The sequence below is a fragment of the Lycorma delicatula genome, chromosome 9 (genome assembly GCF_047948215.1).
Source record: "Lycorma delicatula isolate Av1 chromosome 9, ASM4794821v1, whole genome shotgun sequence".
Lineage (NCBI taxonomy): Eukaryota > Metazoa > Arthropoda > Insecta > Hemiptera > Fulgoridae > Lycorma > Lycorma delicatula.
The window spans coordinates 118,324,788-118,352,767 of NC_134463.1; the positions used below are offsets into that span (position 1 = coordinate 118,324,788).

Sequence of the window (27,980 nt, forward strand, 5' to 3'; positions counted from 1 at the left end):
AGCTAGGCTGTATATATCAAAATATTTGTGGCAAATTTCAACTTTTTTGGTCAACGCGTTTGTGAGATACGATGCAAAATCTGTTAAGAAATAATGTTGTACATAACCCACTCCTAAATCTAATAGATTTAAAAATTTGAGATTTTAAATAGCCTAATAACTAATCGTAATAAAGCTTAATTTTCTACGACCGCTATACAAAAAGCCAAAAATTCGAAACTGTAAAAACTAGCCTACTTTCATTTTAATTTTGTCCAAAACTAGATGACATCATTCTCCACATATAGAAACTATTATTTATTGTCTTTTTTTTTCCTTTTAAGGAATATTTTGAGCCGTTTTATTATGATTTATGTCGGGCCAGTACAGAGATATTAATCCAAATACAGGTACATATTTACATCTATCGAAAATTCTATAACTTTTTGTGTTTTTAGACTAAGAGAAACTTGAAACTTCGACGTTTGCAAAAACCCTGATACCCTAAATTTTATTCGATCGCTGTACTTTTTCTTTACGGCTCTAAAATTTCGAACGTTGGAGACCATTTTTTTTAACCCCCTTAAATAAAATAAAATTATATTAAATTTAAATAAAATCTTATTGATCAGCTGCTTTTACTGTAACATGTTATTTTCTATAGGTTAATAGGTTAAAATAGCTTTTTTAATAAATTTTACATTTTTACAATTAGATTAAATTTCGAAATGCCTGATTGTGTGATTACCTGATTGTAGCTGTTATATATTGGTTGTATTCATTTATATTATTTATCACTTAAATGACAACAAAAATAAATCCAGAAATGTTATAATTTGTTGAATTTAGCTATTTTACGTACAAAATAATGATTTCACCCTCATTTTAAGTCAAACTAAAATCATTGGTGGATAATGTAAAATCAAATTTCATAACCGGTTACGGTTTTCTGATCGCAAAAGTAAAGACACCGATATGGAATTTTGTATATGATACGGTAAACAGAACGGACTAGTTTTTGTAAAAATTTGAACGAGATTGGTGCAGTGATTTTTCTGTTGCAAGCGGTCAAAGAAGAGGATTTAAAATACGACCCCTGGTAAAGCCCATCAGGACTAGAAACGAAGAGACTGGTGTGGTGACCGGGATCATCACAGGGCGAGTGTCTTCCCCTACGGAGGCCAGGATGGTGACACGTATAAACTGAACACTATACATTGTAGTAAAAGAAAAAATACAAATAACTTTCTTATCTGTTGTAAGACCGCTCGGTAAGTTCTCAGCCTACATGGAAAACGCAAGATTTTTCAGATATTGTTTTTTTTTTGAACGCATTCACCTTGCAATTTCTCATGCATTTAGACCAATGACTTTCCAACATTTTAATACTCTATTACAATGCGCTTTGTCCAACTCCACAAAATAAGCTGTTGTTTCAGCTTCAACCTCATAATTTAAAGTGAATATACGTCCAGCGAACCACTTATTCAGATTTGGGAAGAAAAAGTAACCGCTGGCTCCCAAATCCGGCGAATACGGCGCATGTCAAAACACTTCGAAGCTGTTTAGAGTTCTGCTCGGAACAACTCAAGACGTATATACAAACGCATTATTGTGGTGAAAGAGCAGTTTTTTATGGCCAGATTTAGACTTTAGCCTGAATAGAACCTTCCAATCGGTGCAGTAGTAAAACGTAATAATCCCACTTGATGGTCCTGCCTTTCTCCTGGTATTCTAATATACACTAAACCACGAGAATCCTAAAAAAAAACCGTAGTCGTAACTTTTCCTGCAGATGAAACGGTTTTCTCTTTTCACTTGCTCCTAGTCACTGCTTTTTGGTCTCTGGCGAGTAATAGTGAATCAATATTTCATCTACCTTTGTAAAACGTCGAAGAAACTCAGCGGAATCGAGATTAAATAAGTCGAATACGTTTTCGGTCTGTTAACAAACGAGGCATCCATCGAGCGGAAACCATTTTCATACACAAAATGTCGTGTAAAATGATGTAGGCACAGTATATGGAGAAATTTGCGATGTCAACAAACTTGTGTACCTTAAATTGTCGTTCATTTAATACTGTACTGCGGAATTTGGATGATTTCGTCAGTGGTAGCGGTTTTTAGACGCCCGGAGCATACTTTATCTTAAATGATAAATTCAGCGGCTCAATCACTGTTTTGCCGTTGAAAACTAAGAAAAAAATCATTTAAAGCGGTACCAAGCCTTTTTTTATATGTCCGTTGAGGTTAAACTTTTAAAAACTAAGTACTGTATAAGAAGAACTCAAACTTCAATTTTTGTCAATTTTTCAGAAAATGTCAAAGCTTATTTGCTTTACTCGATCCCCCCAGATAAGCAACCAAACCCGTGCATCTGAAGCTTTGCGGCACGACATCTAAAAAATCATACTGGACAAATATCACATTCGTTTGATCATATTTGTATCATCTCTGTATCAGGCCGAGAACTTTCCGAATGATTTTTATATTTTACCATTTTCTACACAAAAATAATATTTTTTTGCATATTTTTCCCAAAATTAAAACCGACTGAGGGAAATTAAAAAACATTATTTTAACCTATATATAATGATACTAATATACTTTTAAGTTTCGCATTTATATATCGTATATGTACGTGAATATTCATTATTTAATAAACGTTGGAATAAATACACCTTTTAAATAAATTGCACATTTACGTTTTAATATGTTAAATTTTGTGAGTTCAGTGACCGCTTCTGTTTTAAAACCCCTGTTAATGTAATTTCCATATTTGTATGTTATTATGTTCATTTTACGTATTGAACAATTTTTATAAATAATATTTATAAGTGCAGTGTTTATTATATTTTAATATACTTCAGTATAAATAAATTTGCGTGCATTAATATAGTTCTGCATATTAAACAAACGCAAATTAATTTGTATATGCACCTTAAAAAATAATTATAATCGTTATTATTATAAAGTTCTGCCGATTTCCGTGGCGGAGTGGTTAGGTCTCAACCTTTCATCCGGAGGTACCAGGTTCGAATCCCGATTAGGCATGACATTTTTCATATACAAATTTCCATTTGGACTAATATCCGTAGCTGTTTATTCTGTCATATGTTAAAAGAAAAAAAGTAAATATTAATAACAATAATCTTTATAATTCTATTTAGTGATCGTTTAAATCCTACAGCCATTTTTTTTGGGGGGGGGGGGCCTACAGAATTAAACTTATACAGTAAGCATATATTCTTATTCTCTTTTTTTTAATAAGGTAAAAGATTCTGATGGGTTAAAATTTTGGATGTGGAAATCTTTGCAAATCTGGACGTTTCGTGATCCCTAAACCGAAAAACAAAAAGAATTCATGGAAAATTTTGGAAGAACGTATATACGTAAGTATGTTGACTTGTATGTTAATAAACATTTCGGAACTGCCTGAACATTAAAACATGAAATTTGGATGACATATTTCTATATATGGGGCGTTAATGTACTATAAATTTTTGACTTGATTATATAAGGGGTGGAATATCTAACGCCATTTTCAAATTTCAAACTATTTATTGAAATTTTTTAATCGATTGAAGTAAAAGGCGGGGATATAAATAGCTTAATTTTGTTTGTAAAGTCTTTGTTGTATACTCGTATTTCCAAAAAGGATTACTAAAAATTTCTGAAACTCGGAAAATATATTCGTCAACATAAGTTGTAACTTTTATTAAACTTTTGCCTCGATCCGATAAGGGGGTACGGCCGCATACAAAATAATTGTTTTTTTTTAGATTTTGCTTAATTTTTTCAATCGGCTTAACCATTAAGCATGAAATTAGGAAAGTATTTCCTTTTATGAGATCTTAATCCTATTAAATTTTAGGCCCCCACAGACAATCGGGTCATACGGTACCCACCCGATTTCATAACACATTTTATTAATTTTTTTCTATCATTAAACAGAATTTATAATAAAGCCTTTGGCTAAAGTTTTACAATCATCAAAAAAAAAAAAAATCCTCCAAGTTATAGCTTACGAATTTGTTTAATAAACAGCACGCTTCCAAAAACGTGACAGCTTTCTTCGAATATTTGTAAGAGAAATTATGATTGATCGTCTTTTCTTCAACTATAGCGAAAATTACGAATAGTATAATGTTTTACTTTTGCTGGATAGACAACTGTGAATTAAGAACAAGTAAATTTGTGGCTATTTAAAAGAATAACCGTAATGAGTACCTGTAACTTCTAAAGAAGTGTTGAATTTTTTTACAATATGATCTTAAACTCAATTCAGTTACATTTTGTAGTCGCTGAAATATCAGTACTTATATGTTTCACAACGAACGTTTTGCGCAAATTTTGAAGTCAGATCGAAACAAAAATTACACGAGTTAAACATTGCTAAATTCAGCGCCTTCTGTTCTCTAGTGAAATATTCCCAGAACGTTTAAAAGATAAAAATCTCTATAAAAATTCTTAAGTCGTTTTCTGAAATAGTTCCCTGAATCCGTTATCTAAAATCGATTTCCATTTTCTATTTAAGATCGATTTCATAGATAATATTTATATTATATATTATTTAATGTACAATTTATTTAATATAACTTTTAGTGTTTAATAATGATAATAAAAAAGTCGTTATTATTTAAAAAATCTTTGGCGTATTTGAAATTAAAATCTGTCGATTCTGAAGTTGGAAATTTTATATAAATAATTTGCCGGATTTTTTTCACTTTTAATTCATATGTTGAGTTATTTAAAAAAATTTATAAAATTTAATCGTAATCGTTTTAACTTTATTTTCGTAATACGAAATTCGATTATTTTTTTCTAATTAATCAATTACTTTAATTTTTCATACATATAATGTATTTGTACTCGTAAATTTCTTAATAAAAATAGGACAATATAATTTATTTTAAAAGACTGCATTAAAAATATTAGTTAATAAAACCGAAGTTCAAGCGGGTAAATTGAATGCCAGTTATCACTGAAACACTGTTGATGAGGTTACTAACTATAAATAAACTAGCTTGAATACACTACCACTAATAGTAAAAGTGGTGGTTTTACCGCTTAGGAGAGTATATCACCCTTATAATTTGATCGATAATGATAACCGACCCCCTCCGTGCTAAATACATGCACACTATCCAATAATACTATTCTGTTCGTATAACCAAACCCGGCTATCTAACCGTTGTTTATCTTTTCCTAACGAATAACTCATCCAATTGAATTCGCAAACAATATAACCTAACCATACCTACGTATAGTGACACAATATTAAAGTTTACGACGATGTATAATAACTTGTATTTTGAGTGTATTATCTGTTATATGTATATTTGGAATAATGTTTTGTTTATACTTTGTAAAGGTTTTGTTATAAAAAATAAATTTAAATTAATTAAAATAATATGTTTTGTTTTGTACCGTGCTTGTTATTAGATATTTCATAATAAATAAGATTAAAATTAAAAAAATCCTTTCATATATTATTCGGTGTACATATTATTTTAAAAATTAACCAAATATCATCAATACCCCCTCCAGCATTTCAGTGTTTTTATCACTATTTCATAGTATAGGGAGAATTAGTGTTCGCTCATATCTCGACTCAGAGTTCAGAAAAAATTTTGGGTGAGACCTCATTAGGTGTGACTTGTTTATCCGAGTGGTTTAAGTCATTGCCCGTCCCAGTAGATCAATTAGATCTCGAATTATTGCAGTTTTCGTGTTATCAGCATTTTTCTTCCGCTTTATAATTTAGGAAGAATTAAGTATTTCATGGTGCTGTTCTTATCAAGGTTTTATCGTGGTTTTCCTGATGTATCCAGACAAGTGGTGGGTAGTTCCTTTCATTTTATATGGTTCATAAATAATGTTTTTATTATTAATAAAAGCATTACAATACCAAAAAATCAAAACTAAGAAAAATAATGGCAAATAATTGAACTAACAGTTGTATAATAAATTGTATTGTCTACAATAAACGGTTTACATGTTGTTTACATTAACATTTATTCCATACGTATTTGGTTTTATAAAATTTCAAAAACTTATGTTTACAAATATATTTTTTTTTAACAAAATGTAAAAAAATAATAAGTATTATAAATGTTAATGTAAACAACGTACTGTTTATATTACACGATACAATTTATTATATAGTTTTTAGTTCAGTTTTCCCGCTAGATGGTAGCGCTACATCAACATAAAAATGTGAGCACGTGTAACAACCAACGCCCAACTCCTGTTAAAGAGACTAGAAAAAAGGCTGGCCTAGGGCCCACGGCGATAATGTTACATGTTTTATGTTTCATTAAACATTATTTTGTTAAATGCTTTTGCCAGTTGTAACTAAATAACGTTCATGAATTTAGCGTATAACAACAAAAACCTTTTACAACAAAAGCTTCAAGATCCTGAACATTTTTAGCTGCTTCTTGAGTTATGATTTTTTAATACTGCTCTAACCCCAACCTTTTCCTTTTTTATCCCCAAAATACAAATATAATTTTAGATAAAAAGAGAGATTACTTAAAAAAATTGTTTGATCAAATGATTCGTTTTAGAAGTATAAATCGTTCTAACGAATCAATTGTTCGTGCACTGCGCGCAGCCGCCCGGCACACCACCGGGCGTCAGCTCTGCGCCAATAGCAGCTAAAATAAAAATGTGAGCACATACAACAAACAAACCCACGCACCGTACTTTTTGCTTCTTGTACGAATTAAAGGAATATTATGATCGCGAAAAATTTCGGTTTTCAGATTTCAACGGAAATATCCATTTTTACCACCCCTGAATCCATTTTGACTAGTTTCGACGTGATTTCTGTACGTACGTACGTACGTACAAGTGGGTAAATTAGTATTTTAATGGTTAGTACTGAGTTGCTTGAAACGTAAAAAAAGAATTTTAAAAAACCGGCAATGATTGTATAACTTTTCCGGCTTTGATCTTGACAAATGTTTATTTTAAATACTCCGAAAGATTTTTAATTAATAATTAATACTTAATTATGAAATATTTAAAGTCCAATCGCGAAAAAGATCAAAAACTTCAGTAGGTATAATCTGATCCTTCTGTGACAAATTTTACCTTTGAAGTTGAAAATTTAATGTATATATTATATATAGAAGTAATCTGACTAAATTTTATCAAAATCGGTCGAGTAGTTCTGGAGATATAAGGTGATTTAGAGGGCAATACTGAAGTTATACACGTACATACGAACATCCGGAAAACTTCATCCGGATTTTTGGGTTTTTTTGGGTTCCTTAGGTTTCAAAGCGTAAAGATTCGGTGAAAACCGCATATATCCAAATCGGACTGATTACAATACTTTCCCTTCTAAAGCGACAGCGCAACTGTAATGCTAAAGGAAAAGTAATAATTTTTTTTTTTTTTTAAATAATAAAAATCGTTAAAACTACGAGGCTAGACTGATAAATTTTGCACATATATGAGTAGCATGGGAATGAAAAGAGATATTGGTATGAAGTAAAAAGTGAATAAAAGTACAATACCTTAGCTACAAAATGCAATATTTATTTTTCAATATAATCCCCGTTTACACTGATACACTTTTCCCAACATGTGACAAGTTTTTGCATTCCGTCACTGAAAATATCTGGCAGTCTTTCTCGGATTCAAGCGGCCACAGCTTCCTTCACCTAATCATCGGTAGTGTAATGATTACTTTTGAGATCCTTCTTGAGATGAAGGAAGAAGTGGAAGTCGCACGGATCCAAATCCAGCGAGTATGGCGGATGAGGAACAGGCTCAAACTTCAGCATGCGGAGAGCCTCTGTAGTGGTGTGCGATGTGTGAGACCGCGCATTGTCATGTTGTAAGATTATGAGCATGGTGGTCTTTCGAACGCGACATACTCGTCGCCTGAAGTTTCTCAACGTCTCAATGTACGGTTTGGGGTTCCCAGTCGTCCTATGTTCCAGATAACGTAAACGTGTTTGGCGTCCCAAAACACTGTCAAAAGGAGTTTCTTCGCCGATACTTGAGTTTTGAATTTTTGGGTTTTGGCAATTCGTAATGTCTGTATTCCATGCTTTCCCGTTTTTCTTCCGGGTCGTAATGATGTACCTCATCCCAGATCAGAATATTGAAAAGAAAGTCGTTTCGTTTGGCACGATAGCGCTATAAAAGATCTTCGTAATATTCGACACGACGCTGCTCGGGTTCGTCCATCAGTTTGCGCGGTACCCATCGTGCACAGATTTTATGGTAACCAAATTGCTGGGTAATATGGTCTACTCGTTCTTTAGATATGTCTAACTAAATAGCGATGCTTTGCTGGATGATTCGGTCACTGTGAAGCAAATCGTTCACCTCCTTTCGATGTTTCTCAACAGTCATAGAAACTGGTCGTCCGCTGCGAGGTGCGTCCTCAATTGTCGCTTTACCAGTTTCACATTCGCAAACTTTCAACGCCCAACTATTCACAGTACTCCTGTCAACAGTTTCACTACCGTAAACCCGCTTTTAAACGTTGAAAAATATTCGTAGGATTCACATTTACTATTATTAAAAATTCAATCTCTGCGCGCTGTTTAAACCGTGTTGACATATTGACCGTACTCGACTCCATTTTAACTGCTACTGAAAACAAACCGGTAAAGAGATTTTAACGCATTATCGAAGGTTTGTAGAGGGGGATTTTAGCTATCATGTGCTGCCACGTCCGACTCGATAGTACCCTTTGTCTCCGTGTAGCTCGCTAGTGTATAAAAATTTATCAGCCGAGCCTCGTAAATAGTTATTTCTCTCTTCTGATTATACTGTAATACAGAAAGCGCTCGAGATTTATATATGCATATGGTACATATTGTTTTGTGTATTTAGTCTATTTAAATTAATTACTAATCGAAAAATTAGTGAATTAATTAGATAGAAAAAAAGTAATATTTCATTTGTTTTTTCGACGAAAATTTTAGGTTAACGTTTATGAAAAAAATTTAATTAAACGTTCACCTTAATTATTCGTTCAATGTCCAATCTGACATGCCCTCAGTTGTAAAATAAAATGTTATTGCTGATCGGCCGACCCCCTCTATGATGCAGACCAATTAAAACAACCGATCAATCTATCTATCGCTAATGATAATTCACTAATCAATATAAACGCAATTTATACCTGTTGTTATCATGACACTACGACTATAGTCGTAGTAGCATGCGTTGTTATAGACTTTAATAAAGACAATTACTTTTATAAGGATTTGATGCTAGATTGTGGATACCGGTGTTGGTTGGTGGTTGGGTTTCAATTAACCACACATTTCAGGAATGGTCGACCTCAGGCTGTACAATACTACATTCATATATATATATAATCCTCATTCATCCTTCAAATAATACACTAAGGTGATTCCGGAGGCTATAAACAGAAAAACGAGAAAAAAGAGAGACTTTAGTCAATATGGAAGATGTAAAAAAAAATCGTATTCATAATGTACACCTTGAATAACCGGATACCGGATATACTGTAACTGTTTATTTTTTGAGTTTATAGAGTTTGCTGTGTTTAAAAAAGTAAAATTTCAACGTATTCTCTAAATCAAAGTAATAAAAAACGATTTAAATCCTCTTGAAATGTGATAATTTCGAAGTAGTTACGAAATATATTGAGAAAAACGTATTTAATATAGGTTGAAATTGTTCTAGAATCATAAATCAACGATTTTAAATTTCTGCTATAGTATGATTATAAGACTATTCTGAAATGATATTACAGTTAACTATTTCTAACATAAGAAAAAAAAATAGAATATAATTTGTGACGTAGAAAAAATAATAGGGATAGTTGAAAACAACAAAGCAGCAAGGGAAAAAATTGTAAATAAATAATGTATTATTAAAAATAAGCTGTTTGGAATTGCCAAGTATATTGTGTAAGTTTTTCAACAAAAAAAAGTAGATTTCCTTAAGCAGAGAAAAATATAATGCTATTAAAGAAAGAAAGCGTATAAATGATTAATAATAATTATCGGCTCACATCTTTACCATCGGTATTTTGTAAAATATTCCCAAAATTATTCAGTTTAAAAATAATTACGTTGTGTACCCTAATCATTTACATGCAATTTAATTAATCGATCGATTGAAAAATGGAAAGAATATAATATAAAAGTTCATACATTTCGTCGATTATTCGAAGGCTTTTGATAGTATTTATAATTAGGCAATCTTGCAAGCGCATATGGAAATAAACACAGAAGACGTATACTGTTATAAAATAATTACGTACAGGGAGTGCAACCTATACGAATAACCATAGAAAAAAATATTTTAGAATTTCGAGTATCAAAAGGTATAAGGTTCCTTATTCCGTTTCCTTATCGCCGAGTCTCTTCGGTATAGTTCTAAACGTTGTAAGCAGACTGTATCGGGAAGAGTTTAGAATTTTTATAAACGGTAGACGATTAACCAAAATATCCTGATGATATAGTATCGATAGGTGCTACAGCACAAGGAAGTGTCGGTGATGCTGCAAGATAAACGGTAGACGATTATCCAAAATATCCTGATGATATAGTATCGATAGGTGCTACAGCACAAGTAAGTGTCGGTGATGCTGCAAGATAAACGGTAGACGATTATCCAAAATATCCTGATGATATAGTATCGATAGGTGCTACAGCACAAGGAAGTGTCGGTGATGCTGCAAGATAAACGGTAGACGATTATCCAAAATATCCTGATGATATAGTATCGATAGGTGCTACAGCACAAGTAAGTGTCGGTGATGCTGCAAGATAAACGGTAGACGATTATCCAAAATATCCTGATGATATAGTATCGATAGGTGCTACAGCACAAGGAAGTGTCTGTGATGCTGCAAGATAAACGGTAGACGATTATCCAAAATATCCTGATGATATAGTATCGATAGGTGCTACAGCACAAGGAAGTGTCGGTGATGCTGCAAGATAAACGGTAGACGATTATCCAAAATATCCTGATGATATAATATCGATAGGTGCTACAGCACAAGGAACTGTCGGTGATGCTGCAAGATATTTGCCATAAAGAATCTAAAGTACATCCGCTCCTACACAGTTACCTGTAGTACTTGGATGAAGATCGCTTGAAAAAAAAGAGGGATAAATCTACTCGGGTCAGACAGTCTCTTTAAGTAATCGTTCCCGGGAAGAGATATAAAGAAGAATGTCTCTTATCTTGAATAAATAACGGTCGTTAAAGAGCATTATACAAAGTAGAATTAGTATGAAACGGAAGAAATTGGTCTTTGAGAGTTGTGAGTTACCAGTGGTAATCTGCGATAACCGGACGTGGTCTTTCACTAATGCATTTAAAGGTGAAGTAAATGTTTGGCAGAGAGCAATGAAAGAGAGATTTTTTTTAATTTTAAAAGACACGACAGGATGAGAAATGAGTGGAATTAAAGTAGCTGAATCTATAAGGAAGTTGAGAGAGGAGTGGTCCGGTCACCTAACGAGATGTAATGACGAGAAAAGGGCGTTGCTAATTATAGATTTTATACCTTTAGGAAGGAAAACGAATAGTGGAAGACAAATAAGGAGATGAGAATTGACGAATTGGAAGGTGTGAGATTGGGGAACTTAGGTAGAGAAAAGTGAGACGTAGAAGATTATAGGAGGAAGAGTGGAAAAAGAGATTCACAATTCTCAACGAGACTGATCAGCGTGGGAAGTTCGACCTCCTTTATATTAAAATACGTTACATAAATTTTGTATAGTACAGAGTAAAATCCTGTAAGAAAGATTAGACCCTCCATTCAATACATTTAGGATTAACGGAACGGAATAGTTATAATATTAATATTATAATTATGTCACTCAGGCGTTTAATGTAATGTGTACACATTTATAAATATACAAATAAAAATAAGCACAAAAAAATGTATAAAAAAGCTTACAACACAATTGAAGGACTTTCCCGGGTTCCGGGAAATTCCTACAACTGTGGTTTGTTCCTGATGCACGGCTTACAGACACACACACACACACAAAACTTAATTTAAAATATTTATCATTTCATTTGTAAATATAATATTTTTTCGTTTATTTAATTCAGCAATTCTAACAAAAGCGAGCACGCATACCGTATTTAATTCGCGCGGGTGAGGCAGTACTAGCGGTGATGGTCGGCACTAACTAAACTAATGTAATTTCACAACTTAAATAGAACAAATTTCGCTCCTACGGTCGGCAGATTAGAGTAGCCGTGAGACTTAACGCACCAGGTACCGAGGCGACCGGTAGATCGAGTTCGAGACCCAACCAGACCGAGTTACTTTTTTACACTTTAAATATTACTTATTTATTTAATATACCGTTCAATACAACACAGCACAATGACTTCACAACATAGCGGACGACTACAACAGCATTTTTTGAGGTGGGGGTGCGATTTTACAAAACATTTTTTTACATATTGTTATTTTTTAAATTTTTAATAAAGTAACTAAGAAAAATATAACCTTAATTAGGCGAAATTTTGAGACACTGAAGAAGGTACACAGCCCCTTACTGTAGAGTAAGGTACACCTTACTCTACAGCCTCACCTCCTTGACCTTTTAAGTTGAAAATTCAATGACCTCAATGCCCCATATATAGAAGTAATGTGACCAAGTTTAGTTAAAATCGGTCCACTAGTTCTGGAGATATAAGGTGATTAAGAGGCCAACACCGGAAACCGAACACACACGAAGATCCGGAAAATTTCTATCCGGTTTTTTGGGTTCCTTAGGTGTCAAAGATCTGATGCGGTAAAGATCCGGTGGATCCGCATATGCCCAAATTGAAATAATTGCAGTGCTTTACCTTCTGGAACTATAGCTCTGCTATAGAGCTATCTAGACGACAAAGTAATAATAGTAAATCGTGAAATTGGCTTCAAAGTTTATTTTTTTAAACTCTACAATTACCTACGATTTAAAAATAATCCTGAGATGAAATAAATGTTCTTATACTCCTTAAATTTGAAAAAAAAGTAATAAATATTAACATTTAAAACACGTATTGTGATTTTTTTTAAATGTACCTTTTAAAAAATTGTTGCCAAATTTTGTTCGATGTTTTAATTTAATGTTTTGATTCCACGTATTTGTGAATAAAAGTATGAAACGAGTAAAGTAAAAAGGTTCTACAAAATTTAATTTAAAAAGTAATCATCTGTGTCATTTCGATTACAATCGGGCACTCTCCCAATTTCCCTGCGCAAACGACAATACGGCAAACGGAAGAAAGATTAATCTATACCTATCCCTATGGAGAACTACAAAGTTATTTCCCACTTCACAGTTACAGTAACATCAATGCGATCTGACTTTAGTCGAGTGCGATCGTTCGAACCCCCTTTTATCAAACTTAACTTTTATAAAGTCAAAACCACCTCGTTAAAGTACAGACCGTCCTCCTAGCCGTATATTGCTGCGGTCAAGATTTTGTACTGTTCATCCTTCTTCTGTGCTTTTCTTTTTCCTGTTTAGCCTCCGGTAACTACCGTTTAGATAATACTTCAGAGGATGAATCAGGATGATATGTATGAGTGTAAATGAAGTGTAGTCTTGTACATTCTCAGTTCGACCGTTCCTGAGATGTGTGGTTAATTAAAAACCCAACCACCAAAGAACACCGGTATCCACGATCTAGTATTCAAATCCGTGTAAAAATAACTGGCTTTACTAGGACTTGAACGCTGTAACTCTCGACTTCCAAATCAGCTGATTTGGGAAGACGCGTTCACCACTAGACCAACCCGGTGGGTTTGTACTTAGCACAGCACTCGTAGTCGATTAAAGTCAAGGGCACACACGACACGCCCTTTCAAAGACGCGTGAAGAAAACCACCTTCTCGGTGGCGGATCAATTCTAGGGCCTATTACACACTTCGAACACGGCCAACCCTACCTCGATAGGTCATCCGGCTCCAGCCGGGTCACCGTACACCGTTCCTACTTTCCGATCCGTTGACAATCCGACTCGGTGGCGGTCACGCGATCACAAAGAATAACAATTAAATGCAGCCACAACACAGGATAACGTAGTAACCCGGAGCTTATCGAGTAAAACCGGCTCTTCTAATCCATCGTAATGCCATATAATTAAAAAAAGACAGGTTTTGGTTAAAAAAAAAAATATTTTTAGGTACATAAGTATATTTTTTATAATAATTTAATAAATACCTTATTGTTTAAATCGATCACGTTTTTTTTTTTTTTTTTATTTGCGTAGAAGTTATAAATTGTATTACTATTAAAATAACAGGTATATTGTAGCAGGCTGTATTATAATATCTTTAAAATACAGTTAACTAATTATTTTCAAACCGTAACAAAAGAGAACTAAGTATGATATTAAAAAATATTAAACGAAATAAATAAATCTAATTGAATTCTGTATAGAATTTTATTATTTATAATGTATATTCAATTTACGTAGCTGAATATGGATGTATGATAATATGAAAATATAGTTATTAAACTCAATTTAAAATATATATATTTATAAACTTATTTACATGACAGATTGGTATATTTCAGATTAAAATCCGTCAGCTGACAGCGACACACTATCGATGGATTTTTCCAGCACATTCCATTTAATGTTGATCTTTCTTTTCTCTCTCATTTTTAGAATATAACAAAATATTATTTATTTATAACGCAAATATATACATATAACAACTCCAAAATGGCAGCAGTAACAAATTTTATGTACAATTTACTCGTGCGCGCGCACGCGTGTGTGTGTGCGTGTGTGAGAGAGAGAGAGAGAGAAGGAATGGGCGAACGTGAATAAAAATTTTAATCTTGAAAATTAACCCACCGGGCTGGTCTAGTGGTTAACTCGTCATCGCAAATCAGATCATTTCGAAGTCGAGAGTTCTAACGTTCAAATCCTAGTAAAAGAAGTTAAAGTTTTATACGGATTTGAATACTAGATCGTGGATACCGGTGTTCTTTGATGGTTGGGTTTCAATTAACTACACATCTGAGGAACGGTCGACCTGACACTGTACAAGACTACACTTCGTTTACATTCATACATAACATCCTCATTCATCCTCTGAAGTAATATCTTACTGTGGTTCCAGAGGCTAAACAAAAAAAGAGAAAGGGTCTTGAATAAACGAACTACAACGGTCAGCCTGAAAGATGCTTCTAGCTGGAAAAATCAACACATCAGTAAATCAAGTAGTGATGGGAACTTTAAAGAAAGTTAAGATTACATTGTTTTAAAAAGGCGACTGTAAGAAGTTTCTACCATAATGCACTGGTTCAGATCTGTTATTTTTTTTTGTTTCTATACTAGTCTTCTTAAAAAAAATTTCGTCTGTATTAAGACTGTTTTCTTCTCTGAAATTCTCTTCTTTCTAAATTTATTAGTTATCGGGATGATCGTTTTGTAAATCTCTTCGTTTGGAATAATTCTCCAAATCCCGTCTTTTTTAATGTTTTTCCCGATGCATCGTCGTAGAATCTGTCTTTCAATCTTTTCCAGTTTGTCGATAAACCTTGTCTGGTACGGTCCAAATATGGTTTCGCATCCGTAAAGTGTTTCCGGTCGGATAACTGAGTTATATGTCTTATTTTTGTTTTTATGGACGTGCTTTTTTGTTATAGATGTTTTGCGTTCTTATTGTGGCTTTGATGAGTTTATTTATTCTTTGATTCCAGTTTAGATTTTCTTGGAGGTTGTGTGTGATGTTTTTCCTCAAATATTTAAAGTTTTCTACTAGTTCTTGTCATTATTGTTTATTTTTACTTTGCTTATGCGTACTGGGTCTCTCACCATAATTTTGGTTTTTTCGTATGAAATTTTCAGACCAATTTTTCCTGCAATCTCTTCCAGTGTTGACAGTTGGTATCTGGCCTCTTCTATATTTTGGGCTAGTAGGACTAAATCGTCCGAAAAGCCTAGGCGATTTACTGAGATATCTTTTCCTATTTTAACGTTATCTTTATTTAATTTTTTCCAATCCCGTATTATAAATTCAAGGGCACAGTTGAATAAAAGCGGTGACAGTCCATCTCCTTGTCTCAGTCCTGTTTTTATGTCGAATGAATCAGATACTTCTCTCCTGAATTTAACCTTGGATTTGGTATCCGTTAGTGTAAGTCCGATGATTTTGACTAGTTTTGGGTGAAGCCCTAAATTTCTCAGGATTTTTAGCAGGGATTCTCGATGTACACAATCATATGCTTCCTTGAAGTCAATAAAAGTCGCTACCAGTTGTTTATTCCTTAGTTTATGATACCCTTTAATTAATTTTAAGTTTAGAATTTGTTCTGGGCAGCCTCGCCATGGTCTAAATACCCCTTGGTATTTCCTTAGTTCTTGTTCCAGTTGGTCTGGAAAAATATATTTAAAATTATTTATTATTAGGTTTAAAAAAGCTATTTTAATTTATACTTTTACATTTTTTAAATTGCATATTTTTTAAAACGTATTTTGAAATTTTATTTTTTTAATTACTAAGCAGGATATTAGTTTGCGTAGCTGATAGATCAACTAAAATATTAGTTTAAATCCCTCGTCTTCTGACTATGTTTTATTCTCAAAGTCACGGTTCTGTTTCGTTATCAGGAAAATAGAATAAATATCTGTATTAAATCTACCTACTAGAACTCTTTATCGGTTTCTTTGATTTTGACACTAATTTAAATATTAATTGTTGTTTAAATTTTAAAATTATGTTTTATGATCTAGTTAAAAATTTCACGTGGTCTTTTATCGATTATACTTTGGTAACTATTTCAGTACACTATCAAATATAAAAGTCAAAATGTTCAAAAACCCCGAGTGCAAAATTTGACACGATTTTGACCTTCCCAAAAATTCAAAATTTGACCTTCCCTTACATGTTGGATTCTGTAGAGCCGTACAGCATGTAAAAAACTTAATGGAACCGTTTTTTTTTACTAAAAACATTTATATAATTTTAATTAGTCTTACCATATCATATATACACTTGTATATATCTTAATATGTGTTCAAAATTTTAATGAAAATGAAATTATCTAGACGTTTCAGTGAAGATATACATTGCTTCATAAAACTGCTTAATTCAAGAATGTTATATCTGCCTGCTTTTACTTTCGTACAGGTTTAAATTTGACATTCTAAAAAAAAATACAGAAAAAACTAAAATACCTTGATTTTTTTTCATTTCTCTGTTAATATAAATTAAAAAAAGGATGGAAATAAATTAATTTGGTATGTTATACGCATTACATTTTGGTATTGCTTATCGCATACCGATGCGCCTTCCTATTTCTCTTAACATTTTTCACGGTCGTTTTCATTTACACCATGTTAAAAAGAAAATAATTATTTATTTTTACTTTTTTTTTAATTTCAGAAATACGAAGTCGAGTTTCTTCTTCAGCAACAATGGTTTGATCCGAGATTAAGGTATTACAACCAAAGTAATTATGACTTTTTGAACGCAATACATCACCACAACGATGTCTGGTTGCCCGATACATACTTCATAATGCACGGAGACTTCAAGGATCCGCTTATACCAGTTCATTTCGCCTTACGAATTTTCCGTAATGGAACCGTTAATTATTTGATGAGGTAATATAAAAACAATTATTATTACTCTTTATTTTACGTTTAATGAAAACAATCTTTATACTGTACTAGCGGTATAAAACTGCAATGAAAAAAGTAACAAACTTAGAAATTGGAATTAATAAAAATCCGATACAGTTTCTCTTACTGAGTAGAGGTAGCTTATACAGAGTAGGTTTCAGAGTAGGTAGTAGCTGACAGTTTCAAAAATATTATTATGAGACTGTGTTCACTGAAAATTACAAATTATGACTCTAAAAATATTCACAATTTAATACAGTTAATTTTTAAAGCCAATGCCCATTAATATTCACTATCATTTACCTCAACGAGAATCCACGATTGTTTGTAAGAAATCATCCAGTGGGATGACATTTACCGCCTATTGAATGCCTCTTTCAGTTCAAGCGTGTTGGCTAGCCACGTTTCATAGACCTTGACTTTCAAATATTCCTGAAGTAAAATATCCACTGCCGAAAGATCTGGATCTGGTGGGTTAATTGATATACCATACTGTGAAATAAGGCCTCTAGGGAACATTCTTCTTCATGTCAACATGCTTTCAGCAGCCATGTGAGCTTTATTTGTTGAAACTAAAATCTATGCCTTTTATCTAGGAAATTTAATCAAGAAATTTGTTTGATAAAAATTTTTCCAGCATTTTTCAGTAGCATTCACTATTGATGGTTACAGGAACATCATCGTATGTTCTGAAAATAAAAGATCTAATAATCCAGTGAGAATTCACAGCAGCAACCACACAGTCACTTTGCTGCTGAATGTGGCTTTTAGATTCGCTCTCTTTTTCTTTTAACTCGTAATTAACCAAAAATTTATATGGGTAAGCTTAAATTCACCACGCAGAATACAGGGAATACTTTTGGATGGTACATCAAGTGCCATAGTCGAGTTGACCTTGACAACACGACTTCAAATGATGACAGTTTGACCACGATTTATATTTTTTGGTATACGAACTGATACATGATGACCAAATGGTTTTGAATCTTGCACTGATCCACACTTCATGATTATTTTAATCCACATTAATAAAGAATTTCTAGAAAGCATTTCTTGCATATTAAAATATCATAATTTTGAGCATTGTAATCTTACTTGTATTTTAGTCAAGACTCATGCAGATAAAAGCTGGTTCTTGTTTATTTAATAAAATTAACTTACTAGTAAATAAATAAATATTTTATTTTACTTAATCATAATTGTACATTATGATCATAGGCATATTATATTATAGATAGCTTAATCATATTATAGATCACAGGCAAAAGGCATATAGATCAGACAAAAGGTGGTGTAGTACTGCATCGATAAATAATAGGAAATGCCACTTCATTTGTAAGAAAACCATGATAGAACCTTGACTGAAACTCACTACAAAGTACATTATTATTTTTATAAATGATTATATTAAATAGAACTGTTAAATTTATTAATTTTATTAATACTTAAAAAAGATTTTTTCCTTCATTGTATTACATTATATCTTATAATCATTTCATTAATAATTTGCTATTCAATACAATGAAAGGCACCCCATGCTTTTATTATTCAGGATATAAAAATTTAAAGGAATTTTGTTAATAAATTCATTTAATATGAAATGTTCACATAGGAAGTACATTTATTACTGTGAATAGAAAGCAGATTTGTAGATTATAATTATCAATATAAAATGTTATTTGAATTTAATCAAACGGTTTATTATAAACATTTATTCTTGATTTAATGTAAGATTGAAATTATTTTTCTTTTTTACTGTATCTTTAAACATATTTGTGTTGGAAAATCTTTATAAAAAATTTATACTTCACTTCAATAATTTCCAAATAGTGAAATTTCAGTACTTTTTTCATTAGTTAAATAAAAGCGTATTTAATTTTTTTTTTTTAATTTTATACTTCTTAGTTTCAATTAGACTAAAAAAATTACTGTCACAATTAGACAGTGTACTATCAAAGACAATACTTAAATGTATCAATTTATCACTTTTAAACATATTATATAAATGGTTACATAACTCTACACATCATAGATGGATTTCTTCTGAAATATAATGATGTAGCAAATTGAATAACAAATTCAAACAAATTTGTGCATGAATCTAAGAGTACTGATTCTCTGACACTAGTTGACAGCTGTCCATATATAAGAACAGCTATATATATAACCCATCTCACATTATAGGCTATTCATTTTCTTGCATAGCAGAAAGCACTGCTGACTAGCACTCTGCATCAAAGTCATTCAACTGTATGCGCAGTTGTTTGAATTTCTGTTATTTGCAAACAATAAATTTTTTTATGGAACTTTTGTTATCACAATGCATTGTCATCGACAGTGCATTCAAAAATTAAAAATTTTAGCCTTCTCCCTGGGAAGTAGGTTAAATATTGCTGACAAAATTCTGACCATCCTAACTGTGTGACACAATGCACAAAGCAAGATAAATAAAAGCATATAGTAATAATAGTACAAAAATATATTGGATAGTAAATTAATAATTAAATTAAATGAAGATTATTTGAACATAAGTAATATTAATTATATTTTTAAAAAGATGTTGCAGAAAAATCAGGATTCTTTTGACTTAATTTTTTATAAAGTTTCATATAAATGGAATAAGAAAATTTAATTTTTAGTAATAACATGCTCTTAAAATGTATAAATAAATAGATAATTATCTATTTAAAATGATAAATTAATACTTTATTTTGTTTATTATTAATGATTTGGTCTTTATTTCAGGCGGCACCTAATATTATCCTGCCAAGGTGCACTGCACATCTTCCCTTTTGATGATCCACAGTGTTCATTTGCCATGGAAAGCAGTCAGTTTTCAATTTATTTACATTTATATTTCTTTTTTTTCTATTATTATTGTTATTATTATTCTAGATTTACCTTCCATAAAAATAAGATATTTAGAACCACTAAACATGGAGTTTTTTTTGTTTAATTTTTATAAAGCAAGTGAGATATTTTTAATTATTTTGAACATTTAATGGATCACGTTACATAGTTTTATGTAAATAAATATTAATAATCTAAGCTACATTATCTTTTTTGTTTGAATTCACACATAACAAGTTAGTTGTATAGTTATAAAACTGTGTTCCTAAGAAATGACTCAGTTTTGAATACTTTTGGTTTAGAAACCAAAAGAATTATGTTCATATACATAGTAAAAGAATAAGCCCATATTACTTGAGGGAGTTTAATTTTTTTTTAAAAATGAAATAAAGGACAACAGTTGTATATTCTTGAACATAAAAATGCAGTAATCCAAATTAATTGAAATCAATGCGTGTTCAGATTAATCAAGTTCAGTATATATCAGAATAGTTTATACTCTTACATGTTTTATTTATATACTTGATACATTTTTTCACTTGTAATTTTCAACTTAAAGCTTTGTTAATAGGCATTTACTTCAAATAAAGTTTTATTATTGCTAAACCGACTGGGTTAGTCTAGCGGTTAAACTCATCATCGCAAAATCAGTTGATTTTGAACTTGAGAGTTCTAAGGTTTGAGTCCTTGTAAAGGCAGTTAGTTGTTTTTATGTGGATTTGAATACTAGACTGTGGATATCGGTGTTCTTTGGTGGTTGGGTTTCAATTAACCATATGGGAAGGCACAAGAAGTACAAATGCTGAAGTTTGTCGATTAACCAATGATTTGGTTTATCAAAGGACTAGCAGCTCTTGAGATATGTCAAGTAACATTCAAAAGCCATTCTGAACAGCATTATGTTTAGAATGCACAGTGGAGAGATTCTATTTATTTTCAGTATATTCACCCTTTTACAAAAGAATTTTCCTAATTTTTTTTTTTATAAAAAAGTCGTTTGTTGACATGGGGAAGATTTGAACTCAGAATTTTTTAAATTATGTTTTATGCAAATTTAATTTAACATGAATCAAATTTTAATTGAGTTATATTACTCATTTAATGTACACAGTGCGTCAGTCCATAAGTAATTGTCGGTAAGCAATTTTAGTTACAGATGATAAAAATTAAACCATAACATGTTCAGTTAACACAACTAGATTTTTTTTATGTATATTCAGTTTATCTAAAAATTTTGATTACTGGTTCATATTATAAAGATTTCATAAAATTTTACTTTTAATGTTAAACAATCTTTTCTCAGAATAGTTAAAAAAAACTCTGCAAAATCAGTACTGTAGTGTAAGTTGACAATTTGATAACAAAATATTTTTAGTATAACTGCTGGTAACAATCGTTTAACCAGCTGTACTTAATCACCAAAGTTTCTTTTACTTCTTTATCTCTTATTGTTTTAATATTTATAATTAAGCTCATCTGCTATAATAAAATAAATAACATAATTTTCATGTTAGTTTTTCCACTGTATGATTCGAGATGATTTATTTTATCAATACATGTAATAACTTCATTTACAGTTAAAAATGTCAGTTGTCTGTTGACAGTTAAAAGTACTTTTTCACAAATATTAACTTAAAAGATAAAGAAATTACTAAAAATTTATTTAGAAAGATCTTTATTTTTTTAAACAAGTTCTTTGAATTTATACGAGGTATGTTTGATAAGTTCTACAAAAATAAAGAAGACACAATTTTTTTATTTCTCGACATAATCTCCTTTCTAATCTATGTACTTAGTCAAGTGATGCTCAAGTTTTTGATTCTATTCTTGTAATATAATTTAATCAAGTCTTCAAAATAGGCAGTTCTTTCAGTATAACTTCATCATTTTATGTAAATATCTTTCTAGTAAGCTGATTCTTCATATATGGAAACAAATATATGGAATCAAAGGTGCTAAGTCTGGTGAGGAAGGAGATGTGGAAAAATTTTACAGCATAATTTGAACAATTTTGCTATCACAATTGCAGAAGAGTGAGATGGTACACATTCATGGTGTTTCACCAAACTTTTTGTTTTTTTCTTTATTTTCTCACTTAGATGATCCAGAAAAGATGGATAGTATTATCTGGTTATTATTTTATCCTTCTCCAAAAAGTTAATGAAAATTATGCAATGAGCATCCCAAAAGACAATCTGCTTGGTTTCTTTGGAGTAAATTCCCTGACTACAATCCACTATTTTGACTGTTTCTTGGTTTCTGGTCGGTAGTGAGCCATCCAAACTTCATCAACTGTTATTAAATGGCTCAAAATTACTCTCAATTAAGTTGAAATGGCCTGAAACCATGCTGAAGTTGAAACTGTACTTAGAAGCATTTACTTGTTCATGCTTTTTTTCTCAGTTGTGAGAAAATGCAGCATCCATCTTGTGAACAGTTTTTGCATATGTAAGTATGAAGCACATATACATTTGTGACACTGTTTCAATTTCAGAGACTTTCAGTCTTCTATCCACTATCACCATATCATTAATTTTTTCAATATTGTCAGCAGTTAAAACCTCAACAGACCATCCAAAACAATCAGCATCATTTATGCTTATGATCACTACAAAAATAATACTTGTGAACTGTTCTAATCTATGGAGCTGACTTACCATAACATTTATTCGGCTTGGCTTTTAGTTTCTTGTTTAATTTTGTCTTTCCAAAAGTAATCCTTAATCACCATACAAAATTTTCTTTTATTTAGGTATTTTTCACAAATCACAATGCTTAATCAACTCAACTGCCAACAACAGAATTATCAATGTATCTTACTAAGATGTGATGTATTCTCCTAGAGGAGAACTACAGGAAACTAAGAATGGTCCTAGGAATATATTAAGAGCATCATCTCTTGACTTTGCATGGACCCCTAGTATAATATTCTATAGACAGTAGCGACAATTTTGAGCAAAAACAGTTCAAATAATGTATGATAATTATTCATTTAAAATTAATCACTGTAATTTTGAATTACAGTTTATGACTCATAAGTTGTACTATCTACTTGTGGTCCATTAGGTGTTCAAAACATTAAAAAAGCTGATGACACAGTTGTAGGACTTCCCTGTAATATGCGAATAATTATAAATAAAATGTAATTAATATATTTATGACATAGTGAAAAAATCCCATGTTATAATTACAAGATATTAATACTGGCATTTGAGGTTAAAACTGCAAATTTCAAATCTGGTATTACTAAAAAAAACCTTCTATTTCAACAACTTTAAATATTAAAATCATCTTCATTGGACTTAAAAATGTATAAATTGATACCTCACATGACCATGTTTTATACTTTTGCGCAAACCCCAAAAGTCTAATTTTATAAAAAAATCTTTTTTTAAAGTAGTCTAAATTGCAATAAAAAAGGGAAAGAAGAAAAATGTAAAAATGCATGAATTTTGGTTGGATCTGACCGCTTGGTGGGGTTTAGGGCTCCCAATTTAGTAAATATTGCCAGCCTCCATGGCGCAACTGGTAGCGTCTCGGCCTTTCCTCCAGAGATCCCAGGTTCGAATCCTAGTCAGGGATGGCATTTTCACACACTACAAAAATTGATTTCATCTCAATCTCTGAAGTAATGCCTAATGGTGGTCCCGGAGATTAAAAAAAATTTAATAAATGTTAATTTACACGTGTGTAAATGACAATAGAACAAACCACAATGAAAAACAACCATGATAGCAATCAAAACAAAACTTCAAAATTTACAGCATTTTTTGAGGTGAGATGTGACTACAAAAGTTTTTTTGCAGATATTATTATTTTTCAATTGTTAACAAACATGCTTAAGGAAAATATGACCTTGATTAGGTGAAATCTTGAGATACTGAGATTGACCTCGCTCTACAGCCTCACCACCTTGTTCTAGTACTGTAGATATAAGGTGATTTAAAGGTCAACACCAAACATGCACATATATATAAACATTAACGTCCACAAAATTTCCATCCAGTTTTTTGGTTTCCTTAGATGTCAAAACATCAAGATCCAGTGAAAACCGTATGTCCCAAATTGGACTGATTACTGTACTTTCCCTTCTAGAGCTATAGCGCTATCTAGATGGGAAAGTAAAAATGCTTTGCTTTACATATATTATAAGCTAATTTTGTATTATAATTTTTAGCAATAATCCTTTCTTAAAATTTGATTGTTAAAATAGTTGATCAGATGGATGATATGACAAATCTCCATAACTTATACGTTTGTCTTATATTTTATTTCCCACTTAATTCTTTACTTATTTTTATGTGATTAAGGAATAAATCTCATAAACAGAATTGTATATTTTTATAAATAATAACTTTGAAATATCTTAGTAAATAAACAAATACATTATTTTAATTGTTACATAATAATACATTATCATATCAGGAATGGGCAGGTGTGCTACTCCATGGTTAACAAAAAAAAGTACTACTTCATTATTAGCCTGAACAGAACAAGGGAAACCATAGCAAAATTTTGATCACTTAAAAATAAAATAAAAATTTATAAAACATTAATTCATTGACTGAATCCATTTGCTGTTTTCATGACAGTGCTCTTGCTCTAACTTCAGTATCCTTGTCTCCAAACCTTCCATAGTATATTTTCCTCGTCCATGAGTTGTAAATTCCAAACTATCACTATTCATTTTGACAAAGCTGTATACCAGTATTCCGTACTCCTTGTTGACCTCTTCATTTTTCATTCTATCTTTTTATTATTCTCAAACACACTTTAAAAAATTTCATTTCTGCTTCTTCTTCTTCTTCTTCTTCTTCTTTTAACTTATTTTTTCTCTACAATTAGATTCTATCCCCCTTCACATATATCAAGATAAATAGACAGTATGTCTTGTAAAGAAGCTGCTTGAATTTTAAAGGCATATTCTAAAAATTTATTTTTTTAAACTAAAGTGGTTTTTAAACTGGGCTTATGTACTCGTAAAATACAAAGTATATTATATACACTTTTTTTAGTGCTATATTTTCATATCTTTTGATTGTGTTAATTTCTTCAATTAGTTTATCTGAATCATTTATTATGACTAGACTCATTCATTTTATAATATTAGATAATAATCATAACACATTAGATATTGAATTAATTTATTTTGTGTATACAAATACGTGTTTATTTTTATATACAAATACAATTAGTTTCTAAATATTTTGAATGTTTATCGAGAATAACATGAATATTAATTTTGGTTCACAATGTAGAAGTAATATAAACATAAATTCCAGTAAATATTTGTGCTGAATAAACACATTCTATTTGAGTAATTGTTTTGTTTAACGTAATGAATTTGCTTCCTTTTTAAAATTTATTGAATTAATATACCATATATTATCATATACATGTACAAATATACAAAGTGTTTCTAAAATGGTGGACTGGCTATACTTTTTTGCATTCTAAGTGCAAAACTAAACAAAAAATATCCTTAGGAAAAATGGCAATTTCTCCTTTGATCATCCACTGTCCACCATTTTGTTATTTTTATATAAAAATTTATTCCTGAAGTTCAGATAAACAAATCGCATTAATATTTGGTCAGCATCTTGGTAATAAAGTTTTAAAATCAGCAAAAAATCAGGACTTAAATACCTTTGCAAATTACAAAATGGCAGCCCTGTTTATTTTTCATTCTTTTATATCTCCATAAATATTAGTTTTATAAAAATGTATGTTATTTGCTAAAATATTAAAACTTTTATTTTGAACAAAATGACATTTTTAAATCAGTTTTCAAATAGTCGAGTTATGGAAGAAAATTTATGTAATATTGTGTCATAATTATTAGGTCTATTATTTTGAGAAAATTATCACTTAATTTGATACTAATTTACAATACTAGAATAGTATTGTTAATATTTTATTAACAATAAATAAAAACAATTAATATTTCATCGAATTGAACGTAAAGTGGAGGATATGAAAACAGATACATTATTATAATATCAATTTTCTAACTCAATTATTTGTTAACCGATTTTAAAAAATAAAATATAATTTTTTTTTAAATAAAAGGATTAATATTTTATAAAATAACATAGATTTTGATAAAACTAATATTTATGGAGATATAATGGATTGAAAAATAAACATGGCTCCCATTTTGTAATTTGCAAAGGTATTTAAGTCCTGATTTTTTGCTAATTTTAAAAGTTTATTACCAAGACGCTTACCAAATATTAATGTGATTCGTCTGCTCGAAAACAGATATAAATTTTCATATAAAAATAACAAAATGGCAAACAGTGGGAGAACGAAGGAGAAATTGCCATTTTTCCTAAGGATAATTTTTGTTCAGTTTTACAAGTAGAATCTGAAAAAGTATAGCCAGCCCACCATTTTAAAAACAGTCTGCACAGCATTTTATAAATGTATGATAAAATTTTTATTGCCAGTCTTGTATACTGTTTCTGAATTTTTTAAATCTTTTCTCATCAATTAATATTAAGTTAATTATCTTTATGAATCAGCAATATTTGAGTGAATTTAGATGAAATCAATATGTTTTCTCTTCCATGAGTACCACATCTTTATTTTATATCAGCTTTTTCTTTATTTATATCTCGTATATAAAAGAAAAATTTAAATAAATTTAAAGGATTATCAAAATTTAGTTAAAAAGAAAAATCGTACATTTTCAATACCCTATTTATACTTCAACCCCTTGAATTTTAATCTTCTTTATTTATCAAAATTGTTTGCCCTACCTGTCCTATAATTCAACTGTACTTATTCACCTCAAGTTTCACCTTAAAAAAATTTAATATTTAATTCCTCACCAAAAAAAAAATTGTTACTGCTGTTATTTTATAAGTTTGTTGTACCTTTTTATGTCTTTTAATGTCTTATATAATTCTTTGTATTTGTACTTAAGAAAATAAGTTTATAATTTGTGTATTATCACCACTTTGCAATCTCCATAGTGAAGTGGTACTTTTCTGCCTTTTCTCTGGAGGTTCTGGGTTCAAGTACTGGTCAGGAATGACATTTTTCATGTTACAAAATTCATTTTCATCCATGAGTATCTGTTATCAGGTGTCAACCTGTTGTTGCTGTATAAATAAATAAATAAATAAATATTAGTATCACAAACAATGATTTCAAAAAAAAAATTGTATTATGTATAATAAATAACTGTAAAATACTAAAGCAAATGGTTCCATTATGACTGAAATGTTCTAAAAGGAAGCTCCCTAGAATTTGTTAACCTAGTATAAATTTTTGGCAGCACAAAGAAATAATGAAAAAACGATTGAATCTAAGGTCAACATTGTTAATACCTGAAATTATAAATGCTTTTTATTAGTGCAAAAACAAATTTTTTTTAATCAAAATCAAAATATATAGATATGCTCTGCTTCTGTAGATCTCTCGATTTGAACAATACAGTATGTCCTTTCCTTTTTTCTTGGTGCTCGTTCATGTTGGTATCTGTATCATCAAAAGTAAAATTACAGAAAATAGTTAAATAAAATTAATAATATTTT

The 27,980-nt window shown here is 30.8% G+C and overlaps 1 protein-coding gene across 10 annotated transcripts in view; it reads left to right on the forward strand.

Moving 5' to 3' along the window:
* The window catches only part of pHCl-1 (pH-sensitive chloride channel 1), a 1,039,090-nt gene that overhangs the window by 790,458 nt on the left and 220,652 nt on the right, over positions 1-27,980 (forward strand). For all 10 annotated transcript variants that reach the window (XM_075374857.1, XM_075374859.1, XM_075374858.1 and 7 more), the window contains 2 exons: positions 17,351-17,571; positions 20,335-20,417. In XM_075374857.1, the coding sequence (XP_075230972.1) occupies positions 17,351-17,571; positions 20,335-20,417 (304 nt within the window). The remainder of the gene's footprint in view (positions 1-17,350; positions 17,572-20,334; positions 20,418-27,980) is intronic.